Source organism: Plecotus auritus, assembly GCF_963455305.1.
Source record: "Plecotus auritus genome assembly, chromosome: 12".
Classification (NCBI taxonomy): Eukaryota; Metazoa; Chordata; class Mammalia; order Chiroptera; family Vespertilionidae; genus Plecotus; species Plecotus auritus.
The window spans coordinates 21,640,034-21,667,988 of NC_137778.1; the positions used below are offsets into that span (position 1 = coordinate 21,640,034).

At 38.7% G+C, this 27,955-nt stretch overlaps 1 protein-coding gene across 2 annotated transcripts in view; it reads right to left on the minus strand.

The window, feature by feature from the left end:
* CEP350 (centrosomal protein 350) overlaps window positions 1–27,955 on the minus strand; it is a 120,787-nt gene that overhangs the window by 46,594 nt on the left and 46,238 nt on the right. For both annotated transcript variants that reach the window (XM_080648780.1, XM_080648779.1), the window contains exons 12-25: window positions 26,747–27,807; window positions 24,986–25,136; window positions 21,594–21,766; window positions 15,077–15,263; window positions 13,788–14,011; window positions 13,152–13,315; window positions 12,791–12,901; window positions 12,011–12,151; window positions 10,527–10,663; window positions 9,290–9,409; window positions 7,995–8,164; window positions 4,980–5,176; window positions 3,721–3,905; window positions 3,156–3,243 (exon numbers count right to left, since the gene is read on the minus strand). In XM_080648780.1, coding sequence (XP_080504906.1) covers window positions 3,156–3,243; window positions 3,721–3,905; window positions 4,980–5,176; window positions 7,995–8,164; window positions 9,290–9,409; window positions 10,527–10,663; window positions 12,011–12,151; window positions 12,791–12,901; window positions 13,152–13,315; window positions 13,788–14,011; window positions 15,077–15,263; window positions 21,594–21,766; window positions 24,986–25,136; window positions 26,747–27,807 — 3,109 coding nt within the window. The remainder of the gene's footprint in view (window positions 1–3,155; window positions 3,244–3,720; window positions 3,906–4,979; window positions 5,177–7,994; window positions 8,165–9,289; window positions 9,410–10,526; window positions 10,664–12,010; window positions 12,152–12,790; window positions 12,902–13,151; window positions 13,316–13,787; window positions 14,012–15,076; window positions 15,264–21,593; window positions 21,767–24,985; window positions 25,137–26,746; window positions 27,808–27,955) is intronic.

A 27,955-nucleotide genomic window follows, 5' to 3' on the forward strand; every position in this document is an offset into this window, starting at 1 on the left:
GGACCCTTCAGTCCGCAGGCCGACGCTCCATCCACTGAGCCAAACCGGTTAGGGCATCATCTGCCCTTTTTATACTTAATATGCCCTTCACATTTTCTAGTATAAGTTCCTTATAATTTTTTACTATCACTAATACTCCTTTAATGTTTATAATTGCTTCATACTATGGATTATTTCTTTAGGAGAGACTCCAAAAAATAAGACAAGTCAAAGAGGATGAATTATTTTATGGCCCTTAAAAGATTTGTTTTCTTTTTTTTACCCTTAAAAGTTTTAAATTTGCTTTCAAAACAGAATTGTCTCCACTTAAAATGCCACCAAAAACATGTAAGACTATATTGCACCAAGCTCTCTCTACACAGGATATTATTAAGCTCTCTATTGCTAATTAAGTGAGCAAAAGATGATACACTTGGCTGTTAATAAATGTTAAAATTTAACATGGATTGTCCTTTTTTCAAAAACATTTTAATCTGTTTTCTTGTCAATAAAAATAAGCATAATAAAGACATTAACAATTTGTTACTTATAATTTCTTGCAATCCTATTTCCTAGGTAAACTAAAAAAAAAAAAAAAAGGTTATTTAAGAAGTAATCCAACATATAACTCAAATGACTAAGTTCATTGACCATGTAAGAAAGCAGTAACTGGCAACAGGTCAATAAGGGAAAAGAAAACTAGAATCTATTGATTCCATACTGACCAGGCAATATGAAATATATTTACATATGTTATTGCATTTAGTCCTCACAACCACAATATGAAGTCTATATAATATCACTCCTACAGATAAGGAAGTCTCACAGAGTTACTTAAACTTGACTATGATTGCACAATTGCAAGTGACAAAGCTAGAATTCAAGGAATAACAACTAACATTTATTGAGCACTTACCGTGTGCCAAGGGATATTCTAAGTTTATTATATGTATTAATTCACTTATTCCTCCCAACAACCCTGCAAAGAATATTATCAGTATTATCCTCAGTTGACAGATAAGGAAACTGAGGCACCAAGAAGTTAAGTAACTTGTCCTAAGTTATGAAACTAATATTGGTAGACTTTGGATTTTAACCCAGGCAATCTGACTCTAGAGCTGAATTTTTAAGCACTACCCCATGCTGCCTCTCCAAGATTCAAATCCCAGGTGTTTCTGAGTCCACTAAACCAAAATATTTGTCAACTTGTAATTAATATGCCTTAGATATCTATTTGGGAAAACAGTGATTAAGATATATTAATCTAAAGAAACTCTTATAAATACCTTATTTTTTAAAAATACGCATTTCAAAGGACTATTTTATTTTACATACTAAATGAAGGCAGAAGACTTGATTCTATACTGCAGCAATTTTCAACCTTTTTCATTTCATGGTACACATAAACTAATTACTAAAATTCTGCAACATGCCAAAACATTCATTTGCCAATCTGTCAAAAAAAAAAAAGTATATAATTTTGATTCAAGAACACTGGGTGGCTATTGTGTTGGCTGTTGTCATTTTTTCATTTGGCAATCTAAAGGAAAGAGGTCATATGTTTAAGTCCTTTATCCATTTTGAGTTTATTTTTATGTATGGTGTAAGTTGGTGGTCTAGTTTCATTTTTTTGCATTTATCTGTCCAATTTTCCGAACACCATTTATTGAAGAGACTGTCTTGACTCCATTTTATGTTCATGCCTCCTTTGTCGAATATTAATTGGGCATAGTGGTTTGGGTTGATTTCTGGGTTCTCTATTCTATTCCATTGATCTATATGTCTGTTCTTGTGCCAGTACCAGGCTGTTTTGAGAACACATCAAAATAAAAAGCTTTTGCACAGCAAAAGAAACCAGCAACAAAACAATAAGAAAGACCACTACATGGCAGAACATATTTGCCAATGTTATCACTGATAAGGGTTTACTCTCCAACATTTACAAGGAACTCATACAACTCAACAAAAGGAAGATAAACAATCCAATCAAGAAATGGGCAACAGACCTAAACAGAAACTTTTCGAAAGAAGACATACAGAAGGCCAAGAGACATATGAAAACATGCTCAAAGTCACTAATTATCGGAGAGATGCAAATCAAAACAACAATGCAGTACCATCTCACACCTGTCAGAATGGCTATCATCAACAAATCAATAAATGACAAATGTTGGTGAGGATGTGGAGAAAAAGGAACCCTGATGTACTGCTGGTGGGAATGCAGATTGGTGCAGCCACTGTGGAGAACAGTATGGAGTTTCCTCAAAAAACTAAAAATGGAACTCCCATTTGACCCAGTAATACCACTTCTAGGAATATATCCCAAGAAGCTAGAAACATCAATCAGAAAGGATATATGCGCCCCTATGTTCATAGCAGCACAATTTACCATAGCTAAGATTTGAAAACAGCCTAAGTGCCCATCAGCAGATGAGTGGATTAAAAAACTGTAGTACATCTACACAATGGAATACTACGCTGCACTAAAAAAGAAGGAATTCCTACCATTTGCAACAACATGGATGGAACTGAAGAGCATTATGCTAAGTGAAATAAGCCAGTCAGAGAAAGATAAATATCACATGATCTCACTCATTTGTGGAATATAATGAACAACATAAACTGATGAACAAAAACAGTTCCAGAGACAGAGAAACATCGATCAGACCATCAAACCTTGGAGGGACGGTAGGGGAGGGGAGGGGTAAGGGGGAGAGATCAACCAAAGGACTTGTATGCATGCATATGGGCCTAACCAATGGACACAGACAACAGGGGGGTGAGGGCATGAGTGGGGGGTATGGGAGGGTAATGGGGGAAGAAGGACACATATGTAACACCTTAATCAATAAAGAAATTTAAAAAAATAAAAAAATAAAGGAAAGAGGTCAATAATTAGTCAGGTATTACATGTTTTAAAAATTCTTGTAGCACACAGGTTGAAAATCGCTGCTATATTGTATTAAGTCACCAGTGACACGCAATCCTAATTTGGAGAAATATAGTACACTACCAAGCAACTCCTGTAATTATAGTAGTATAGGCATAAACAAGTAGTGAATATCAATTAAATCTCAATTAACATAATAAGAAAAAGAGATTAGGCAAGATAGTAGATTCCACAACTAACTTGCCTTATAGTAAGTTCTCTTACAGTATTCTTTTTCCTAACATACCTTTTCTTGCTGCAACTTTAAGAGCAAGCCACGCTGTTTCTTCCGAAGTGGAGGCATTTTATCATCTTCTCCTTTGTCTCGGAGATGTCTGCAAATATTTCCCATCAAGACAAAGATTAGATTAAATTTTTATTCTAATGTCAATAATTTCAACCACTAAAGTCTCTAAACCAATTAAACATTTTCAAATGGGGAAAACAGTTGCTGCAAGCAGCAATTCCTATCCCAACAATTATTTCACTGCACAGGCAATATATGCAAACTAGATTGTGTTCTTTAAAGAGAAAACAGCTTTAAGAAATTTACAATATAATAAGGGAATTAAGTATAAAATAACAACGTAAGAGTCAGTTAAGTGAAAAAAGAGAAATGCAAAGGAAGTGTTACATGAGTAGAAGGTCTTAAAAGCAACATGATTCAAATATGGCGGCCATATTTCTAGCTTGTGAAACTGGGTTAATCAAATCAAATTAAATGAAGAAACAAAATCATCTTTAAAAACAAAGCATTTGGTTTTAATGAGAGAAATTAAACAGTGAAAACTATGCTCACTGAAAGAACTTACTTTTTCTGATGCTCTAGCCAGGCTAATTCAGCCTTAGTTTTCTCCTTCAAGGCTTTTTCACGGAGACGCAGAAGTGAAGACTGGTGAGCTGCCCTCATTTCCTCTTCTTTCATATACTGTCGAACCATCTCCATAGTAAACTTAGAAAAGCTATCTTGTCCTCCTGAGAATGGCATGCTCAGCTCCTAATACAGAGAGTTTACTTTGAGTTTATCATCATCTAAACCTTTTGGAACATAATTAACTTCATAAAAGGAGGTATGCAGAAAAAAAAAAGAGGTATGCACTTATAAAATATTATATAAATTTTAAAAATTAAATAAATTAAAAATGTTGCCAACAGCCCAGCTGGTGTGGCTCAGTGATTGAGCGTCAACCTATGAACCAGGAGGTCACGGTTCAATTCCCAGTCAGGGCATGTGCCTGGATTGCAGGCTCAATCCCCAGTAGGGGGCATGCAGGAGGCAGCTGATCGATGATTCTCTCTTATCACTGATATTTCTATCTCTCTCTCTCCCTCTCTGAAATCAATAAAAACTTTTTTTAAAAATATTGACAACCATGTAAAAAACATTATTCAAAAAAGGCACAAGAGGGAGTAACATTCATCTGCTAATTTATTCAGCCATTAAACTTTTAAAAAATATATTTTTATTGATTTCAGAGAGGAAGGGAGAGGAAGAGAGAGAGAGAGATAGAAACATCAGGGAGAATCATTGATTGGCTGTCTCCTGCACGCCCCCCACTGGGGATTGAGCACACAACTCGGGCATGTGCCCTTGACTAGAATCAAACCTGGGACCCTTCAGTTCTCAGGCCAACGCTCTATCCACTGAGCAAAACCAGCTAGGGCAGCCAGCCATTAAATTTTAACAAACAACCACTGTAAGGCTAGTACTGCTCCAGGAATATAAACATGGTAAGAATTTGTCTTTATTATCCACAAGGTTTACATTTTAGAATGACATAAATATAAATTTTTAAATAACATTAAATTTTTTAAGAGTGGAACAAGTAAAAAAGCTAAAGAGATAACTCTGGCTCAGACACTCAAAGGCCTTAGGAATAAGTTTGTATTCTACTTTGTAAGGAAGGCAAAGCCTAATTTTATAGCAAAAATGTAACATAAAATTGGTATCTTAGGAAAACCATTTTGATAGCTAACAATTGAGTTCAAGTACAAAATGTATCCTCACAACTTTGAGAGAACACATTCACAACTGCTTATGAAGTATCTCTATGGGCACACTGAAACCCACCTTGGCAGAAGACAGTGTAGTCTTTTCTGGGGAAGTTTCTTCATCAGAGTCATCATGATGGCCTCTTCTCTTTTCCATATTAAATCTGCGATGACTCTCAGAAGGCAGTAAAGATCGAAATGATTTTTCTTCTATTTCATCTTCTGTCATGGATTCATCAAATTTCAGGGAATATTCTGTTGCAATAGAAGCTGAATCTAAAAGAATATGGAGCAGTAGATTTTGTCATTATAACAGTTTTCAGTAGATACTCAATTAGTGGCAGTTGCTTCCTCTTTATGAGATAATAAACTCATATAACTAATCACTAGCAGTAAGTATGAAATAAACAAAATTCATTTATTTTACAAACAAGTAAAGAACTCTAAAATATCTAATATTAGTACAAGAAATATGGTAAAAGTGTAATGTACTTAATTTACAAAGAGCTCCTATAAATCAATTAGAAAACTAATACCCTATAGAAAATTGAGAAATGGTCACAGGCTACATTCTATCCTGGTACGGGGGGTGGGGGAGGAGGTGTTTAGTGTGGCTGATGTGTATGTTTAGTTTACTCTTTGTGATGTACGATTCTAGGTTTTGACAGATGCATAGCACCAGACAGTGCATACAACTATATGAACATGCAATACCTTACTTGTTTCACACTGAAAGTTCTCCTGTGCTATGTATCCACTTTGTAGTCAATCATTCTTCTTCCACCTAACACCTGGGAACCATTAATTTGTTTTTCATCCCTGTAGTTTTGCCTTTTCCAGAATTTCATATAAATGAAATCATACAATATGTAATCTTTGGGGCTTGCTTCTTTCACTTACTAAAATTCACTTAAAATGCAACCATGTTGTTGCATGAAGCAATAGCTTCTCCCTTTTAATCACTGACTAATATTCCATTGTATAGATTTACCAGTCTATCCATTCCCCTCATAAAACATCTTGTACCTTCCAGTTTTTAGCAAATAAGAATAACAGTGTTATGGACATTAGTGATAGGTTTTTGTGTAAACATACGTTTTTAAGTCATTTGGGTAAATACCTAGGCACATACATGATTTCTGGGTCCTTATAAAATACTGTCTCCAAAGTAGCATTCTGTACTCCCATCAGCAATGAATGCAAGCAAACTCCTGTTGCTCTGCATTCTTGCCACACATTTGTTGTCAGTTTTTTGGATTTTAGCCATTCTAAAAGGTATGTTGTAGTATCTCGTTGTGATTGAATTTTCATTTTCCTAATGACACATGCTATTAAATACCTTTCCTATATCTAGTTGACATTTGTATATTTTCTCCAATGAAGTGACTATTCATTTTTTAATTGGGTTGTTGAGCTTTAAGAGTCCTTTAAGATAGAAATTTTGTGGAGAATTCAGTCCCTAACATTCCATCTTCTGGCTCCCCAAAATTTGTTCCTTCTTGCTTGCAAAATACATTCACCCCATCCCAAGGGCCTCCAAACCCATTCCAGCATCAACTACACATTCGAAGTCTCATCTAAATGTCATCTAATTAGATATGGGTAAAACTCAAGGTTTCCCGAGGCAAAATTTCTTTCTAGCTACGAACCTAAGAAACAAGGCAAGTTATATGCTTTAAAACACAATGGTGGGATAAGCGTAGAATAGACAATCCTATTCCAAAAGGGAAAAATCAAAAGAAGAAAGGGGTAGTAGGTCTCCAGCAAATCCAAAATCTAGCAAGGCAAATTCCATTAGATTTTAAGGCTCAAAAATAACCACCCTTGGCTCGATGCTTTGCCCTTCAAGCCCGCAGAGGTGGCAGTCATGCTTTCCACACCCACCGGGATGGCCTTGCCCCCTCATCCCTGAGCTACACCCACTTGGCCACTGGCATAGGCTTTGCTCCCGAGGCCCTGAGCAGGGGCAGCCTGGACAACTGAAATCAAGGAGGTGGCCCCACCCTCTGAAACCAATGAATGGACAGCCTTATACTTGGGCCTTCGTGCTCTGAGCCGGTGGTGGCAGGGGCTACCCTGCTGATATATAAATCAACCTCAGGATCAGTCTTCTATTTTCTTGAAGGATAAGGCATGTTCACAGCTGGGTAGCTCTACTGTCTTATCCAAGGGAATCCCAGAAGTTTGAAAGTCTTCCTAAATTGCATCCCTTCTCTTGTTCTTCAATCCAAATTAGCAGTGTCTCTGCTGGTATATAGTCCTGGCTTCTGTTGAGATGGCTGATTAAATCCAGGGGTAATCTCTTTACAGGGTGACTGTCAAGTCACACCCTTGGCATTCTCTCCAGAACATGTTTTCTCATTTTTTACAATATGGATAGGCTGAGAGTTTTCCAAATCTTCAAGTTCTGGTTCTTTTTTGCTTAACAATTCCTTCAATTTATCTTTCCTCTCACACTTTACTCTAAGCAATAAGGAGAAACCAGGCCATGACTTCAACACTTGGTTAAGAAATTTCCTCAGCTAAATACCCAAATTCATCACTTTTAACTTCCTTTTTATTTCTTCTTTTAAAAAAATAATTTTTATTAATTTCAGAGAGGAAGAGAGAGGGAGAGAGATAGCAACATCAATGATGAGAATCATTGATCGACTGCCTCCTGCGTGCCCCCCACTGGGGATCAAGCCTGCAACCTGGGCATGTGACCTGACTGGGAATCGAACCGTGACCTCCTGGTTCATAGGTCTACACTCAGCCACTGAGCCACACCAGCTGGGCTCATCAGAATCACCTTTAACGTCCATATTCCTACCAATAGGTCTGCAAGGCAATGAAGGCTTTTTCTAGCATATACCTCAAAACTTCTAACCTCTACTCATTAGCCAATTCTAAAGGCAGGACCACATTTTTAGTATTTGTTATGGCAGCACCTCACTTCTAGGTACCAAGACCTGATTTAATCAGCTAAGGCTGTCATAATTATAGACAGCTACATCTAGATATTATTTTCATTATAAAATGTACAAAAATATCTTAAAGGGTTCTGGAAGCTTCCCAAATCAAATAATTACACATATATGTGCAAGGAAGTTACCTTTCTCATCGGGAAGAGATGGTACACTGTCACTTTGCAGAGAATCATCCGCAGCAGTCTGAACCTGTTCGTCAATAGAACTCTCCGTCTTTCCACCGTGAAGTTTCTTCTCATTTTCCTTAGAAGATGGAACTGAAGGACTTTCTTGACGGCTGCTACCACTACTACTTCTGTTTATGAATATTATAGAAACAAACAAATAAAAAAGGCACAAAATAAGGATAACTTCAAAGTAAACTTATTTGGCTAAGGAAATGGAGGTTATGATCAAGATACAAAATGATAAAAGATGTAATATAAAGCATAAAAATAGTAAGTAGACATAAGCCCGAGAAGAAAGTTTTAGAAAAGATGAATAGGAGAGAGGAAGGTTCCACATTTAACTAGTCACAGTGGGCAACCACTATTCTAAGGCTCTCACACCCATATTTCCTTTCCTTTTAAAACCAAGCTACTGGCCCAGCCTGCGTGGCTCAGTAGTTGAGTGTCAACCTATGAACTAGGAAGTCACAGTCTGAATCCTGTTCAGGCACATGCCAGGGTTGCAGGCTTGATCCCCAGTGTGGGGAATGCAGGAGGCAGCTGATCAATCATTTTCTCTCTCTCTCTCTCTCTCATTGATGTTTATTTCTATCTCGCCCTCTGCTTTCCTCTGTGAAATCAATTAAAAAACAATAATATTAAAAACAAAGACCCAAGCTACTGAAAAGAGGCTTCTACTTGGTATTTCCACCTCCTACTTTTCATCAATATCACGATTTACCACAGTCTGCTTCAACCCCAACTACTCTACTGGAACTACTCTTCTAAACTCTACCTAAACTCTAATTGCCACATCCAAAAGAATATTTGCAACCTTAGATGGTGTTGACCTCTATCGCCTTCTTTAAAAGTTCTACTTGCTAAAGCAAATTTAAGTAAAATGTTAACATTAGGGTAACCTGGATGAAAGGTAAAGTATAAAAAAAACAAATTTATACAGTGCTTATATAATATAGGTTCTCAAGGAATGGCAGTTATATTGTTACATGAAACAACTGTTTTACAAATCAGCAAATTAAATGGGAAAGATAAAACTTTCATTTAAAGAAATGAAATCGAGAAGTAAAAAAGAGCAACTGTCAGCTACTTATCATACTTTACTACATCAAACTCTTTTCAGAATGTATAAAACATGGTGCGAATTGCCATTCTCTGATACATTATCTCAATGCGTTGAGACTTTATCTCCTGGCAACTGTTGACAGTCTGGTTCACATAAGCTCACAAACATTAAAACAAAACCCTCTTTTCACCTTCTATCGTGATTCTTGTATCTTGAAGACTCAGAATAACTATCATATGAAGAATACTTCTGATGCTTTGAGTCAGGGGTTCCTTCATTATTGTGAGAGAGTGAAACAGATTGACTTTTCCTACAAAAACAAAACAAAACTGGTTCAAAATTTAAAGTCTCTAATAGGAGTAAGATTTTAATACTGCTCAACATTATTAGATAAAATCTTGAATGAACAGGAATTATGAAACTTACAAAGTATTTGAAGGCATTCATTTATGAAAAGGTTGTATAACACACTAAAGAGTATCTTCTGCCCTGGCTGGTGTGGCTCAGTGGCTGGTGTCGGCCTGCACACCAGAGGGTTGAGGGTTTGATTCCCGGTCAAGGGCACGTACCTGGGTTACAGGTTCAATCCCCACCCCGTCAGGGTGTGTGTGGGAGGAAAACAATAGATTTGTCTCTCGATGCCTCTCTTTCTTTCTCTCTCTCTTTCTCGTTATCTATCTATCTCTCTCTTTCCCTACTCTTTCCGTTTCACTCTCTCTAAAAGTCAATAGAAAAAAAAAATCACTCCTCAAGTGAGGATTCTTTAAGAAAAGAGTTTTTTCTTTTTTATTATGAGAAATAAGCACAAATCACCCCAAGTATCAATGAATGTGAATAGACTTAAAATCTATGAATTAGAGATAGTCAAAATGTGATGTAAAAGAAAGAAGGCACAAACAAAACATGATCACATTACCCAGCCCTGCCTAAAACACTGTCTAATGACTTTTCACTGCTCTAGAATAAACAAAATCCTTACGGTCTGCAAGGCCCTACCATGATCTCATCTCTGCATCATCTACCATTCTCCCCTTTGCTCTCTGCCTCCAATGCCATTGGTCTTCCTTCCTTTTCTCTTCCTACCTTTACATGTATTGACCTGTATATTCTTTACCTCCTTTACAACACCAACTCCTTTTCATCCACTGTATCTTACCATAAGCTTTACTTCTTCAGGAAAACTTTCTCTGACCTTCTTATACTCACAGGCTATTCAAATTCCTTTGTTATGTATCTCAGAGACAACTGTCCTTTCTTTCATAACACTTACCTTAGTTTACAGTGATCATTTCTTAAGTGACTATTTGATTAACATCTACCTTCCCCTCTAGACTGTATGCCCAAAACTGTATTCCCAGCACCCACAAGAGAGTGCCTGGAACTCAGTAGATACTCATTACATATTTGCAGAATGACTGAATATTAACCTATCTGTTTCAGCTCTGGTCCTCAGTTGCTTCACGAAGTCTGGAGCATGTATCCGCTGGTGGTCATACAGTGTTGCTAGGGGAGCTCCTGAAGCAGTAATGGCATCTGATATATGAGTTCGAGTCAACTCTGCCATCTAAATATGAACACACAAGGCAAAAGTAGATGAACTGAGAGGGAGCAGAGTGTCTTGGGAAGATCACTGGATTGAGAGAGAGCAAATTCTGCAGTAACAGGTAAATATTATGGGCAAGTCGTTTAGACTTTTTAAGTCTCAACAGCTTCCTTATAAAAATAAAGAGATGAATACAACATGATTTCTAAGGTTTCACCCAGCTATAACAATCTACAAATTAGACAGAAAACATTTAAGTCATATAATGAGCCATAGTAAACCAAAAATTAAATCTTCCTTCAAGAATCAATTCAATTACTGCTTCCTATCTGAGTCTTTTCTGAGCAACAACGTGAGTACGTTTTCCCTACTCTCAGCCATTGGTGCCACAGCTGCGCATGTTATTCATTTTGTATTTTTTCAACCACTGTCTTGATGACCTGAAGTGTTTTTGAAATCTTTGTTAATGTTGTTTAAAATTTCCCTGAGAAAGAAGATGTTACTTTATACTTATTTGCACAATTCCACAATATCCAACATATAGTAGATTCATGGCTTATTAATAACAATCATTTCACAAGCAATCCTAAATGGTAACTGCTTAAATAAACTGAAACTATATCTATTGATTATGACATCCTATATAGAGACAGTAGTAAAACTATTCCTAGCTTTGTCCTTGGCACTAACAATACTATAAAAGACACTAACAACCCTGGGTAAAAATGAAACATCTTCATACAACGCAGACCAGTGGCTCCCTGGACTGAGGTTGGGGACTGACTGCAAAGGGGCATGGGAGAACTTTTTAGAGTTTTGGAAATACTGATTATAGTAGTGTTGATAGGGATGGAAAGATAAGCTATAGAAATATACAGATACAGGTATCTAGATATTTGTCAAGTCACCAAACTATATACTTAAAATGGGTACATGTTATTTTTTGTAAATTATTTATCAATAAAATTAATATCTTTTTATTTTTTTAAATATATTTTTATTGATTTTTTTACAGAGAGGAAGGGAGAGGGATAGAGAGTTAGAAACATTGATGAGAGAGAGAAACATCGATCAGCTGCCTCCTGCACACTCCCTACCGGGTATGTGCCTGCAACCAAGGTACATGCCCTTGACCGGAATCGAACCTGGGACCCTTGAGTCCTCAGGCTGACGCTCTATCCACTGAGCCAAACTGGTCAGGGCAAATTAATATCTTTTTTAAAAGCTTACTCAAGGGCAGAAATTTAGAGTTCATCTTTTTTTTCTGCCTCTTTAAGTTCAAATGTACACAACACTGCGATAAAAGGCCAAAGTTATTCAGACTGACGAAAAAGAACTAAGAAGAAAAGGGTTCTCAGTGGCTCTCACCTCGCAGATTTGGCGTGCTGCGTCTGTGGTAAGGCGAGCAGTCTCTGTTTGCTGAGCAGCTATTTTACAAGTTGCTTCCTGTAGGACTTCAGTTACATCCCGTTGTGATTTAACCACCTGCTTTAATGACTCCGCATGGACCTGTAAATAAAAGAGGGTAAAAAGAAAACTTCTGTCATGTCACAGAATTTGTTTCATGGATTAAATGCCTTACCAAAAACACAAACAAAAAGAACAATGGGTTTAAAATCGGAAGTCTTAAAAATCACTGCTGGGCCAAAACCGGTTTGGCTCAGTGGATAGAGCGTCAGCCTGCGGACTGAAAGGTCCCAGGTTCAATTCCGGTCAAGGGCATGTAACTTGGTTGCGGGCACATCCCCAGTAGGGGGTGTGCAAGAGGCAGCTGATCGATGTTTCTCTCTCATCGATGTTTCTGACTATCTATCCCTCCTTCCTTCCTCTCTGTAAAAAATCAATAAAATATATTTAAAAAAAAAAAATCACTGCTGGAGTTTAAGTCTTAACTCCACTGGTTAATGAGTTGATGTGACTGCAGATAAGTAACTACCATGTAGTTACCTCAGCTTCCACTTATTAAACTGGGGCTACATCATGACTACTTAATTTCACAGGGTTGCGACAAGAATCAAATGACATGAAATTAGCCCATATAACATATTTTACATCTTTTCTTTTTTACTCCTATATAATTTAAAAAATACTAAAGAGATTTCAAAGATACAAATTTAGGTTTAATAACTTTACTGCAAAATAAGGTACCTGAGCTGCTTTGTTTCGGGTTTCTTCTAACTGTCTCTGACACTCCAGAGCCTCTTGTTCAGCCTTTAATTTCAAAAGGGCCAAGTCTCTTTCATGGCGTTGCTGCTGTGCCTTCAAGATAAAGAAGTGATCAACTATTAATTCTAAGATACTAAACTATTACAACTCAGTGACTACATTAAACCCAGGGCTATTTTCTCAACAAAACAACCATTTATCATTTATCAAAATACTTAGTGACCACCTACTATGTTTTTTTAATTCACCATTAAGATTATCATTTTTTAAGATTATTTTAAATAACAAAGAAAAGAGGGGGGAAAAACACAAAGAAAGCTAAAGAAGAAAATCCCACAAATACCTTTATGATCTGAGCCAGAGACACACTTTCTTGCTGAGCAAGTGAAATGCCTCTAACTCTTTCTACATCTGACAGTTGGCGCACTGACTCCTCAATGGCACTCAAGTAACTCAGTTCAGCTGCCATACGATGCTGGAGGCCAGCAGGAGAAAAACGTTTAGAACCTGGAGGGCATAACAATTGTCAAATGTGAAATTTCACATGAAATTAAATTGCATCTCAGATTTCTAAAATTCATTTCTAATTTTAAGAGCCAAAAACAAAGACAGTGACTTAGGAGTACAGTGTCTTTTAATAGTTACTTCTTGTGTGTGTGTGTTGGGGTGGGGGGCGGGGGCGGAAGGGAGTATGCACATGCATGGGTATGTACATACATATATACCTATAAACACTTAGGAGTACATACATGGCATACATTTTTCAGTGTTTTTGCTAATGCTGGCAAGATGGGAAAAATCACCACTATTAAATCTCTGATGCTTCTTAATATTTATTTTCCTGTACAGTTTCTGTTTAAAACTTCAAAAAGTAATCACATCCATTTGTAAAACCATTTCCCTATAATTCAACTGAAACAAATTTTCCCCAAAGTAAGTAACTTTATTTTTAAAATTACAACTGCACGGGTTGACTTGCCTGGTGTTGAAGTCATCATCTCTGTAGTTGCTCTGCTGGCAGCCATGTTCATATCAGGAAAAGCTGCACTAGGCTTGAATCCTGCTATAGTTGGAGGCATTATAACTGAGGACTTAGATCTTTCTAATGAAGTTCCTGGAAGGTCAAACTGCAACAGTTTCTGGGAACTTGGAGATAGGGGAGAAGTTGGAGTTTTCTGAGACCTTCCCTTCTCTGAGGAGACACTAGAAAATTTGTTTCAAAAAATACATTAGAGAAGGGAAAACTATTTCAGGCACCAGCTAACCAATTTGTAAGAATAGCACGCATTACTTGCTTTATTAACATCAGCTTTAAAAAGCTGTGATTCAGGTATTTATTCATTCAACATAGTCACTATGCTGAATGTACTCTGACCATTCCTCTTATTTTCATATTTACAGTGGTGAACAAAACTAGGGACAAACCCTGCCCAAAAGGAGTCTCTGGATTAAACTGCCACTTAACTCTTTCCTCTACAATGTAAATACACCATGAATCATTATTGTAGTATGAAGCAAAATCCTCTAATATAATAGCAAAAAATTACAGCCACATATAAAAGGTAAGATCAAGTCTTATAAAAATGTCTTAACATATGTCTCTGAAGGAGAAAAAGATCATTTTGTACTAAAAATTAAGAAATGACAAAAACTACTCTTTTGTTACTCCTTTTAACCCAAAAGGGGGAAAAAAAGAGTATGCAAACTCCATAATCAATATAAAAATGAGATTTCAAAATCTGCTTCTTGAGTCATCTAAGTTGAGCAGGAGAGAAAAGTTCGAGAAAAAAATAAGCAATGATATCAAAAGACTGCTACGTAGTTGTGTTACAAGAGTAAAAGAACACAGATCAGAAGCAAACGGTATAGATAAAGGAAATGAGAGAGTTTGTGGTACCTTAGTGAAAACACTTCGGATAAAATTAAGTTCTTAGAATTGATGTTTAGGGTAACTGTGAGCTACCAAAGTACCCCAAGGAAAGTAGCTGCTTGGTCAAAGGGTTAAACCAAGAAAACAACTATGGCAATGGCATTCAGAATAGAAAGGTGGGTTGTGCTAGAGGCAGAGAATTCCTGAGGGAGAGAGGTTGTTAATAGTTTAGATGAAAATTGGCCATACTCTAAAATATATATAAAAACTAGAGCTATGAACAAAGCTACAGTATCTATTCATAAAATACAGAAATTCATTAAATGGATTCACTGAACATCAATAATATTGTAACTTTAATTAAAATGAATTACAGTATAATATATACATTACTTTACCTCACAGAATGCCCAGAAAGATCCTCCAAAGTGCTATCTGTGTCAAGAGTCTGCTCATAATCTTTGACAGAGAGTTTGCTACTGGTCTCAGATTTCTTCTCTTGACGAGAGTCACGTTCTGAGCCAGAGTGTACTTTTTCCTCATCAAGAAGTGAGCTCTGAACATTTCCAGTGAGTGAATCCAGCCCTATAAAGTAAATTTCTTATAAAGCTGATTCTCAATAGAAGAGACTGAATGGTAATTGATAGATACCCAGATTTCAGTAAAATAATAAGTGCAGAACAGAATATTTAAAAGTGGACTTATTTTTAAAATGTGTTTTTCATATCTAAAATAAAGTTCACCCTTCAGTTTTCACTTTAGGAAAGTGAAGTTTCTTCCATTAACATCCCCTATTTGCTATTAAAAATAAATGGTTCTTAAATCAAATGATTAAAAAAGGTAAGTATATAGTACAATTCTACGTCTATGAAAAAATAAACAAAAAGAAGTCTTTGAAGGATAAAACCAAAAGCTGCCAAAAATGTTGTCAACTGCCAACTGGACCACACAATCCTTTTGAAAAACTCTAGGACAAGAACTATGTAGCCAAATTCATAAAACTGTTCAGATTCTCTGACTCAGAATGATTTCACCTATAGGAGTATCTTAATGAGATTATGACACCAACAAACAAAAATTATGCACAATATTCCATGAACAACTTTATATAATTTTTTAAAGTTTACTCTACATTTGCAACAGAAGAGTTGTCTAAATTACATAGATAACAGTAAACATTTAAATAGCACTTTGTAACTTAAAATGCACTCCATATATATTACCTGATTGCCTTTAAACATCTTATGAAGTGGGTAGCATAAGCTCATTTAATGATGAGATAACTAGAGATCTATGAGGCTACTTGCTTAAGGATACATGGTCAATAGCAGAAATAGGACATAAACCCAGGCCTTATGACTCTACATCTAGTGCATTATTCACCTTGATGATATGTCTCAATAGCAGCATGGGAAAATATTTGTTACATTTAAAAAAAGCAGAACAAAGAACTGCATTTTAATGGCAACTAAACAATTTTTTTTAAATATAGACATATGGTTAACAATTAAAAGAAAATGGAAAAGTAAAAAAAAAATTATACTGTAAATCCATGTTCATAGCAGCATTATTCACAACAGCCAAAAGGTAAAAGCAACCCAAGTATCCTTCAACACTTTGATGAATGTATAACAAACACTAAAAAGTGGTATATACATACAATGAAATATTATTTGGCCTTAAAAAGGAAGAACATTCTGACATGCTACAACATGCATGAACGTAGAAGACATTACACTTAGTAAAATAAGCCAGCCAGGAAAGGACAAATACTCTATGATTATACACTTATATAGGTACATAGAATAGGCAAATTCATAGAGACACTAAGTAGAACAGCTGTTACCAGGGGTTGGGGAGGGGGGGCTGGGAGCATAAGTGTTATTACTTAATGAGTGAAGAGTTTCAGTTTGGGATGATGAAACAGTTGTGGAGATGCATAATGGTAATAGTTGTACAATAAGTAAGTTTACTTATTTCTACTCAACTATGTGTGCACTTAACAATGGTTAAATTTCCTAGTCAAATTCATAGAGACAGAAAGAATGGTGCCCAGAGGTTAAGTTCAACCTATGAACCAGGAGGTCACAGTTCAATTCCCAGTCAGGGCTCATGCCTGGGTTGTGGGCTTGATCCCCGGTGGGGTGTGGGGAGGACATGTAGGAGGCAGCCAATCAATGATTCTCTCTCATCAATGATGTTTCTATCCCTTTCTCCCTATCTCTCTCTGAAATCAATATAAACCTTAAAGAAAAAGAAATATTTTCCCAAAAAAAGTAGAATGGTGGCTACTGCGGTAAGGGAAGGAAGAATGGGAAGTCATGGGGTACAGAGTTTAGTATGGAATGATGACTGCTACTTTACTAACTACTTTCAACTTCACTGGGAAGGAGCTTTTTGTACAGAGCATGCAGACACTCCTTTTCACCACGAGATGGAGTACACACAACAAAAATTACACTGATTTTATAACTTGGGGATAAAGAAGAAAGTAAGTTTAAGATGATGCTGTGGAAAGTAAAATACACAGAGTATTTCTAAGGCATTGTTAGAGGGGATTGGGAATCTAAAAGCCACAAAACACTACCTATACTACATATCATCATGTTTTACATTATAAATTTTAAAAACCTATAATGAATCATATTGCTTATACTCCTATTCAATAATATATCATGATATTTTAAGTTGTACAGTATATTACAGTAAAAGATTTGGGATTCAGAAGTCAGAATTCAGGCTTTGCCAAAAACTAACTTCAAGTGAGATACTAATGTAAACAAAGCATAAAATTGCAAAATAAAAGAATTGAGCAAGATTAGCATTTCACAAAATGTGTTCAATATGACTTCTAATGTCATAACATGCTAGTTGAAGAAATGAGTCTGTGGTCAAATAAATTTGGATAATACTTCATACTACATGGCCTCACCTTCTTCCTAAAGTAAATAATGCGTATTAGCATATAAGAAGTGTTGATGAATTGGTAGGTAAGAGGCCTGTTTCACTCTTAAAAGTATTTCCCCAAATTTACAGAACCATGTAGTTCTTTCACAAGCCTCAGAACAGCTGTGAAACAGCCTCTCCCACTGAATAAGTTTTTCACAAAAGACAGACTCTGGGAAGTGCTGATAAAATGAGGTCTAATGTTCCTACTAAAGACTTTCAGAATGCTTCCAATCTGCAAGAGAGTTATGACTAGGTTGATGATTAAGAAATAATTTCTGCTAGCACTCTCATATTGGAAGTATAAAATGACACTGGCTTTCTGAAGAGTTATTTGGCAAGATGTATCCAATTTTAAACATGGCATACTGTTTGCCCCATTAATTAACTTCTAGGATATTCCCTTAAAGGAAAGAATCAGACTAATGCATAAAGATACATTTATAGCCCCAGCTGGTTTGGCTCAGTGGATAGAGCATCAGCCTGTGGACTGAAGGGTCACAGGTTCGATTCTGGTCAAGGACACCTGCCCAGGTTGTAGGTTCAATCCCCAGTAGGGGGCATGTAGGAGGCAGCCCATCAATGATTCTCTCTCATCATTGATGTTTCTATCTCTCTCTCCCTCTCCCTTCCTCTCTGAAATCAATAAACCTATATATTTTTTTAAAAAAGGACATTCTGATACATGATACAATATTGATGAAACTTAAGGACATTACACTAAATGAAATAAGCCAGACACAAGAGGATAAATATTGTATGATGCCACTTAAATGAAGTACCTAGAGTAGCCAAATTCATAGAGATAGAAAAGAGAACAATGGTTAGCAGGGGCTGGAAGAAGAGAGGAATGGGGAATTATTGTTTAATTAGTGGCCCGGTGCACGAAATTCGTGCACGGGGGGGGTGGGGGGGGTGGAGGGGGGTGGGCAGGGGTTCCCTCAGCCCAGCCTGCACCCTCTCCAATCAGGGACCACTTGGGGGATGTCTGACTGCTGGTTTAGGCCCGATCCCCTAAACCGACAGTCGGACATCCCTCTCGCAATCTGGGACTGCTGGCTCCTAACCGCTCACCTGCCTGCCTACCTGATTGCCTCTAACTGCCTCTGCCTGCCTGCCTGACTGCTCCTAACTGCCCTCCCCTACCAGCCTGATCTCGCCCCCAACTGCTCTCCCCTGCCAGCCTGATCTTGCCCCCAACTCCTTCTGCCTGCCTGATCACCCCTAACTGCCCCCCCCCGGCCGGCCTGATCTCACCCCCAACTGCCCTCCCCTGCCGGCCTGATTGCCCTCAACTGCCCTCCCCTGCCAGCCAATTTGGTTCTGATTGGTCAGTTTCTATGCCAGTCAGCTTCAAAAGCTCTGCCTCCTAGGCAGCCATTGGCTCCTCACAGTTCACCCAGATTTGGTTCTGATTGGTTGGTTTCTATGCCAGTCAGTGTCTCCAGGCCTATCTCCGGGCCTGATCAAAGAGGCGGGGCTGATCAGCAGCCCCATGGAGGCCCGGAGAGAAAGAGAGAGGCAATGGCTGATCAACAGCTGCCACGGAGGCTGCGCATCAGACCCTGCCTCTCTCTTCAGGCCTCTCTCCAGGCCTGATCCACAGCCCCCTCGGCAGTCAGTGACTTCCAGTGTTCGGTTGAGCCTTCGGTTGGTCGTTATGGACCCTGGGTTTTTATATATTAGGATGGGTACAGAGATTTAGTTTGGAAAGATGAAAAAGGTCTAGAAATGGATAGTGGTGATGTTTATACAACAATGTGAATGTGCTTAATGGACTGAACTGTTCACTTGAAACAGTTAAAATGATCAAGTTTACATTACATATATTTTAGCACAATAAAATAAAATCTAAAATGAAAGTTAACACTGGTTAGTTGAGGGTAATTTTTAATTTTTAAATAGTTGTCTATATTTACTGCTTTCTCCCCTCTCACTCTTTTTTTTAACTCAATGAACAATTTTTTACATTTAGAAAAAAACAATTTGGAAGAAAATCATTCCCTAAAGGTCATCCTGTGAGTGTAAGAGGCCTCTGCCTATTTATCTTCTCACCTCTATGGCAACATAGCCAAGAGCAGAATGGAGGGGACTGAAGGGTATTCTTTTCAATCACTCAAAATATATAGAGTGCCCCAAGGGCCAGCTACATATGAAACATCTATTGCTATCATCTTTATTTTTCAGTTAAGAAAATTTGAATATCTATATATATAAAAGGTTAATATGCTAAGTGTCCAACCGTTCGCTATGATGCACACTGACCAGCAGGGGGAAGACGCTCAACACACAGGCATGGAAACATGGAACAGACTGATGAATCTCAGAGGGAAGCGAGGAAGGGAAAGGGTGGGAAGAGATTAACCAAAGATCTTATATGCATACTAGAGGCCCAGGGTCCCTTGGCCTGGCTTGCAGGGATCAGGCCAAAACTGGCTCAGTGCACGGTTTCATGAACCGGTGAGGTCCCTCAGCCTAGCCTGTGGGGATCGGCCTGAAACCAGCAGTCCGACATCCCCCAAGGGGTCCCAGATTACAAGAGGGTGCACCAGGCCTCTAGTTATATATAATGACACTCAGAGATGTACATGACATACTATAAAGTCTTTTTTAAAAGCAGCTGCAAAACATGATTTTATTTCTTTTTAAAACAAAGATGTGTATGTTTTTTTGTTTGTTTTGTTTTGTTTTCATGCTCATCCAAGGATGTGTTCCTCATTGACTTTTTTAGAGAGAGAGGAAGGGGAAAAGAGAGAAACATCAATGTAAGAGAGAAACATAGATGGTTGCCTCCTGTACACACCCTGACCAGGGATCAAATCTGCATCCTAGGTATGTGGCCTGACAGGGAATTAAACCTGCAACCTCTTGGTATACGGGATGACGCTCTAACCAACTGAAGCCACTGGCTAGGGGGCAGTATGTGTTTTTATATATATACTAGAGGCCTGGTGCATGAAATTCGTGCACAGGGATGGGGGGGGGTTCCCCTCAGCCCAGCCTGCATCCTCTCGCAATCCAGGACCCCTCAGAGGATGTCGGGTCTAAACTGGCAGTTGGACATCCTTCTCACAATCCGGGACACTGCATGCACCAGTGACCATACTTTTCATACAGGTGAAAGGCATCTTGCTTTTGTATGGGCAGCTATGTTTTTTTGCCCTGATTATAGAAAGTACTACATAACATGATCCTTCTGAGGCAGTAGTACCATTTTCCCCATCTTATGGGTGGAAAAACTGAAGAAGAGAGAAGTTAAGTAATTGGCTTTGTCATACAGTTATAAGTGTCAGAATCAGGGCTGACCACAAAATGTGCAAGCCAGAATCCATGCATATCATCACTGCATCATCCTGTGTTTTCAGTGTTAGAGTAACCTTGCCAGGTTTTAATTTTAAAAACTAAGAGACTGTTCCCAATATATAGGGTAGGGCCCCTAGGCCTGGACAGCAATCAGGGCCATCTGTGGGATGACCAGCAGGTAGGGCAATTGAGGGGCCCCCGCTGGCACCCACCTTGTCTGGCAACCTGTCGCTGCTCGCCGGCCGGCCCTGCCCCCGATCACCACCACCAGCCACCTCCCTCTTGGGGGGCAGTGCGCATAATAGCGACCAGTCATTCTGCCGTTCGGTCGATTTGCATATTAGGGTTTTATTATATAGGACTGAAAAAATAGGCATCGAGTATTAATAGTAGTTATCTCTGAGCAGAGGGCTCAATGGGAATTTATATTTCTTGTATGATGGTGTATCTACAATCCTTAAATTTTTATCATTGCAAATATATTCCTTTTGTATTAAGCAAAAGATTTATACTGTTATATATCAAAAGGTATTACTACAATAATATGAAAGCTAATTACATTATCATAAAGAAATTCACCTAACTGCTTATGGAATAAAATAACTTTAGATCACTACCACAAAATCATTGGTAAGAGAAAAAGTCACCATGTAGAATTCCACTTACATTCTATCTTTTCCTTTTTTCCTTTTCTTCCTTTAGAAGAAGTAGATGAACAAGAAGATGCAGCAGACTGGGTCCCTGATGAATGCTGGGAAGTAACATCCACAGAGGAAAGATCATAGGCTGACTTCCTGCTAGAATGGTCCTCTTTAGTGCCCAAAATGCTACCACCAATACTGTCAAAAGAAATAACAAGTATTAAAATGCAGCTAATGTATAGATATTTTAAATCTATTTGATCACAAGGAGAATATAATTATACTCAAAGATGCCTTCCACTTTTCCTTTTTGTTTTCTTACTACCATAAGCCAGGGTTCTTTCCTATGGCTCAATTTATTACTGAGAAAAATATCAGGGAGCTGTTTATTAAAGTAAAACCAATAAAAATGTGGACAATTTAGACACAAGAGAAAAAATATGTTGGATAATAGAAACTGCGGCCTCAATTTCTATTCAGATTTATAATTTAATATATGATCATTATTTTCCATTTTTCCCCATTATTTTCCTTTTGACAATCTAACAAGGGAACAACAATTTAATATGTTCTACTTCAACCTAAAAATAAAATGTAATAAATCATATTAATTGGTAACATTAAATGTCACAATTAAATCCTTACAAGTTTTTATTTTAAAATTTAATCTTTCCTTAAGAGCTCAAAATTTAAAACTACACTTTTCCTGATATAATTTTAATAATACTTATTTTTGTTAGTCCAACTAGATATAACTATTTTTAAAAGATCATCCAATTTTATGTAAATTACAATTTGTAATTTTTCAAGAAAATTATATTGAATGTAATTACAGAGTACTTTGTATAGTAAGAAAATTAGGAAAAGTCTGATTCACTTGCTGTATGACTTTGTACAAGTAACTTAGTGCTTCACTTCCTGAAGTAGGAATCCTATATAATAAAGAGGTGATATGCAAATTAACCCTCACACCCTCACAAGATGGCTGCCTACGACAAGGTCGGCAAGGGGGTTAGTGAGGGACGACCAAACGACTGAACAAGCAGGCTACGTGGGGCGACCAGGCCAGCAGGGGGAGCATCTGGGGGTGACCAGGCCAGCAGGGGGGGCAGTTAGGGGCAACCAGGCCAGCAGAGGGGTGCAGTTGGGGGCGACCAGGCCAGCAGGGAGGGCAGTTGAGGGTGACCTGGCCGGCAGCGGGGTCAGTTAAGGGCGACCAGGCCGGCAGAGGGGGCAGTGAGGGGCGATCAGGCCGGCAGGAGGTTGGGGGGGTGGGCAGTTAGTGGCAACCAGGCAGGCAGGCAGGTGAGTGATTAGGAGCCAGCAGTCCAGGATTGTGAGAGGGATGTCCGACTGCCAGTTTAGGCCTGATCCCAGGGGGTTCCCCAAGGGGTGCAGGCTGGGCTGAGAGGAACCCCGTACACAAATTTCGTGCACTGGGCCTCTAGTGGTAATATAATTCTAATCATATCAGGCTATAATAAGAATGAGCTAATACAGGTAAAGGCCCCTCAGTCCTCTCAGTGCCTTGCACATTAGGTGATCAGTAAACACTAATAATAGTTATTTTTCAATGCTTTGCAAAATTTTAGATGTTATCCCAATTGTGAAAGAAATTTACTGATTACTTTGGATCATGAAGTCAAGGATCTATCTGGTTATCCTAAGTTCTATCACAGAAAACAATTTCTTAATCTTCTTATATTAGTACTAGAAGCCCGGTGCACGAAATTCGTGCACGGGGGTGTGTGTCCCTCAGCCCAGCCTGCACCCTCTCCAATCTGGGACCCCTCGAGGGATGCCCGACTGCCCGTTTAAGCCAGATCCCAGTGGGATCTGGCTTAAACGGGCAGTCGGACATCCCTCTCACAATCCAGGGCTGCTGGCTCCCAACTGCTCGCCTGCCTGCCTTCCTGATTGCCCTTAACCGCTTCTGCCTGCCAGCCTGATCACCCCCTAACCACTCCTCTGCCAGCCTGATTGATGCCTAACTGCTCCCCTGCCAGCCTGTTTGCCCCTAACTGCCCTCCCCTGCAGGCCTGGTCACCCCTAACTGCCCTCCCCTGCAGGTCTGGTCACCCCTAAGTGCCCTCCCCTACAGGCCTTGTCCCCCCCAACTGCTCTCCCCTGCAGGCCTGGGTCCCCCCCAACTGCCCTCCCCTGCAGGCCTGGTCACCCCTAACTGCCCTCCCCTGCAGGCCTGGTCCCCCCCAACTGCTCTTCCCTGCAGGCCTGGGTCCCTCCCAACTGCCTTTCCCTGCAGACCTGGTCGCCCCCAAATTCCCTCCTCTGCCAGCTTGGTTACCCATAACTGCCCTCCCCTGCAGGCTTGATCGCCCCCAACTGCCCTCCCTTGCAGGCCTGGTCCCTCCCCTGCTGGCCTGATCGCCCACAACTGCCCTCCCTTACAGGCCTGGTCCCTCCCAACTGCCCTCCCCTGCTGGCCATCTTGTGGCGGCCATCTTGTGTCCACATGGGGGCAGCCATCTTGTGTGTTGAAGTGATGGTCAATCTGCATATTACTCTTTTATTAGATAGGATAGAGGCCTGGTGCATGGGTGGGGGCCAGCTGGTTTGCCCAGATCAGGGTGGGGTTCCCTTGGGGTGTGGGGCAGCCTGGGTGAGGTGCCTGTGGTGGTTTGCAGGCCGGCCACGCCCTCCGACGACCCAAGTGGAGGCCCTGGTATCTGGAGTTTATTTATCTTCTACAATTGAAACTTTGTAGCCTGGAGCAGGGCCAAGCCTTCTGCTTGCTCCCTGATGGCAGCCATTTCTATTGGGATTTATGTATCTTCTATCATTGAAACTTTGTAGCCTTGAGTGGAAGCCTAGGCGGGCAAGAGCAGGTGGAAAGCTTGGCTTCCTCCATTGGCGGGGAAACCCAAGCCTCCCTCCTGCACTCTGTGGCCGTAGCCATCTTGGTTGGGTTTATTTGCATATTTGCTCCTGACTGGCTGGTGGGCGTGGTTTGTGGGCATGGCGGAGTGGTGGTTAATTTGCATATTACTCTTTTATTAGATAGGATAACGTGGACTAGTTCCCCAATACTGTCCTCTACTCACAGACTGATTTAACAACCTATATTCTGCTTACTATGTGCCAGGCCCTGTTCTAAGTACTTTGTATTTAACTGAATATTCATAACACTCCATGAGACTAGTACTGTTATTCTTTCCCATTTCACAGGGAGGAAAACTGAGGCATGGGGAGGTTAGTAATATACCCAAAGACAAACGACTAATAATCAGGAGAACCAGGAAGTCTGAATCCAGAACCTGTGTTCTTAAAAACCAGTGCTATGCAACCTCAAAATGTATCTTTAAGCAAGCAAAATCTGCCTAATATTCAGACTACAGTTCTCATTTGCAAGTTCTTTCATTTTTCAGATTTCATTCCACATTGTCAACATATTCTTACTTAGGTTCAAGAGCTGATTTTTTTTCTGACAAAGTCCCACTCCCTGGAGAGGAGACAAAATCATCTTCATATGAAACACTGCTTAGAGGAGTTGTGCTGGCATTCAAGGGCTGTGATGTTGATGCTCCTCTTTCAAACCTGTCTTCAAACCCTGTCAAAAGTAATAATTGAAATGTGTTTTAAAACAAAGATAAAAATACCACAAGCAAAACATTCCACACATGGGGATTAACAACATAGATTTAAGGACATTTTTGTTTGCTTTTATTAGTGCTTCTTTTCAATTTATCTTTATATCTAACAATACATTTTTAACTTTTTATTACTTTTCAAGCATACATGAAAGTAGAGACTAGTATAATGAAACCAAAGTATCCATCACCCAACTTTAACAATTATCAATACATGATCAATCTAGTTTCAATTAAACTTCCTATTCTCACCATCTCTCATTCCTCTTACAGATTACTTTGAACCAAATCCAAGATAACAGATTATTTCAACTGTAAATATTTCAGTATAACTATAAAATCTTAATGAAAATCTAATAAAAGGATTAAGAACAAATCCAAATTTCTTATTTAACAAAATATGGATGTTGATTTAAAAACACTTTGCTTTCTTCAAAAGAACTTTAAAATCCAACAAACTTAAAAATTACCATCTACAGAAATGTGTTAAACCAAAGAGATAAATAGCCTATATAAGTCTACATAAGATCCTAACAAAGTAGCTAAATATGAATTCAGAGAAAACCCAATGTGATACCCAATTAAGCATAAGATGAACAGATGAAATCACTCCATTTGTCAAATAAGTTGTTCACTATGTGGAATGGAAATTAAAAAACCACAGTATCAATAGCTGATTTAAAGCTCAGCCTCACTCTCCAACCTGAAATTCTTAGGTTAAACATAAGACGGTTGAATCCACCTATGGCAGTAAGAACAAAAAAAGGGTTTGAAGGAGCCCTGGCTGGTGTTGCTCAGTGGATAGAGCATCGGCCTGTGGACTGAAGGGTCAAGGGCACATGCTGTGGTTGCGGGCTCAATTCCCCAGTGGGGGTGTGCAGGAGGCAGCTGATAGATGATTCTCTGTCATCATTGATGTTTCTCTCTCTTTCTCTCCCTCTCGCTTCCTCTCTGAAATCAATAAAAAAAAAAAAAATTTTTTTTAAAAAAGGGGGGGGCTTGAAGGAACTGAGTCCATTATAGAAAAATTGTGTTGCAGAATCTCAGGCCAAGAAGGGACCTTTAGAAGTTACTGTTTCAGAAACCAACTATGGAGCTACATTACTCTTCAAAGTCTGTTTTTAAAATTAGTTTTGATGAACTGAAATAGATTTGTTTTCATTATCAGAAATATTGCTATAATTGCCCCTCTTAATTCCTGACCACTATATTCCCAATAATTCACAAGTCACTGTATTAAGAAATATACTTACTATATAAATTACGTATCTATGATCACAGAAAACCTAGTATACATACCAACCTTGAACATCATCTATGAATTTCTCTAAATTAGACCAAAATTTCTATAATTACCAATCAATGATTGTTTTATGACATTCAAAACTAAAAATAAAAATTTAAAGATTAAATTACTATACTCTGAAGCTGGCAGATAATTTTGATATAGACAATGTTTCCATTACCCTCATTATTAACAATGAAAAGTTGTACTTAAGTATTATCTTTATAGAATTATGAAATAATTAAGATATATACAGATATTACAAAGCTTACTTATTTTTCTCACCTTTTCCATATGACTGATATGATTTTGTAAAAATATTAATGACACTACGTGGACTTCCCTTTGCCAATTCTTCCCATGGTTCTTTGCTTTGTATACCACCTATGTGACCCAAAAGTGGTAAGAATTTTTCAGCTTCCTTCTGAAACTGTTTGATGGGTTCATAAGCATTTCTTTCTCCAGCACAAAATTCCTTTTCCTTTAAGATTTCTGCTATCTTCAAAGAGGGCCGTCCATCTCGGCCTCCCTCTTCTTCAGAGAGACTCCCCTCACTAAGAAGAGGCCCTTCACTGACTGAGTCTGTGCTGGAACCAAGAGACGTTTTGGCTTTGTATTGAGAACAAGGCTGCAGATCAGAGCTAGAAGAGTCAGTCTGCTTCTTACACAACTGTGCCAGCAGCCCTTCTGGTTTGGGACCAGGGGATCTCATTCTGAAGCTTGATATGGCACTATGAGGTCTTATCATCTCAGGAAGCTTTTTAAATTCACTAAGGTTGCCTACACCAGGAAGCTCATCATCAAAAGTTGCATGAGATACACAGGTTCCCAGCATCTTTTGAATTCTGGCAGTGAAAACATCTTCAGTATCCTCTTTCACAGGTGGACTTATAACCTTTGTCCAAGGTCCATCTTCTTGGGGTGTTTGTTGCACATCATACTCAGTGTTCCACACTGACCCATAATTAATGTTAGCCCCAGCTAATTTCTTGGCTTCATTTTCAATCCTGCTGGACAAAGAAGCAGCTGTTGCTTTCAGGGCTTCAATACGATCTAGTTTACTCTTATACTGGCTGGCACTAGGTTTTAACAAGGCATCTTGATGAGCAGCTGGTGAGGTCAGATACGGTTGAGGTGTGAAAGTTAATGGCCCTGAAGCAATATTATGGTTCTTCCTGGTTGGTAAAATAGATTCCAAATCCTTATGCAAAAATCCTGCATGCTCTAGACTCAAGAGATGGGAGAGTAAATTTCCAGCTGTTCCAACAAGAGGCTGTGGTTGAGAATGATGGACACGTGGGCTCAATCTATCAGGCTGCATCCATGTAGGTTCTGTCAAGTCCCTTCTGCAAATGAAAGTCACAATATGTTCGTTAACACAGCAACTCATAACTAAGCTACTGGGTGTTTTTTTAAGTTTTGTTTTTTTCTGATTATAAAAGTAATGTACATTCATTACAGAAAAAAGACAGGCGAAGAGGACAAGAAAGATAA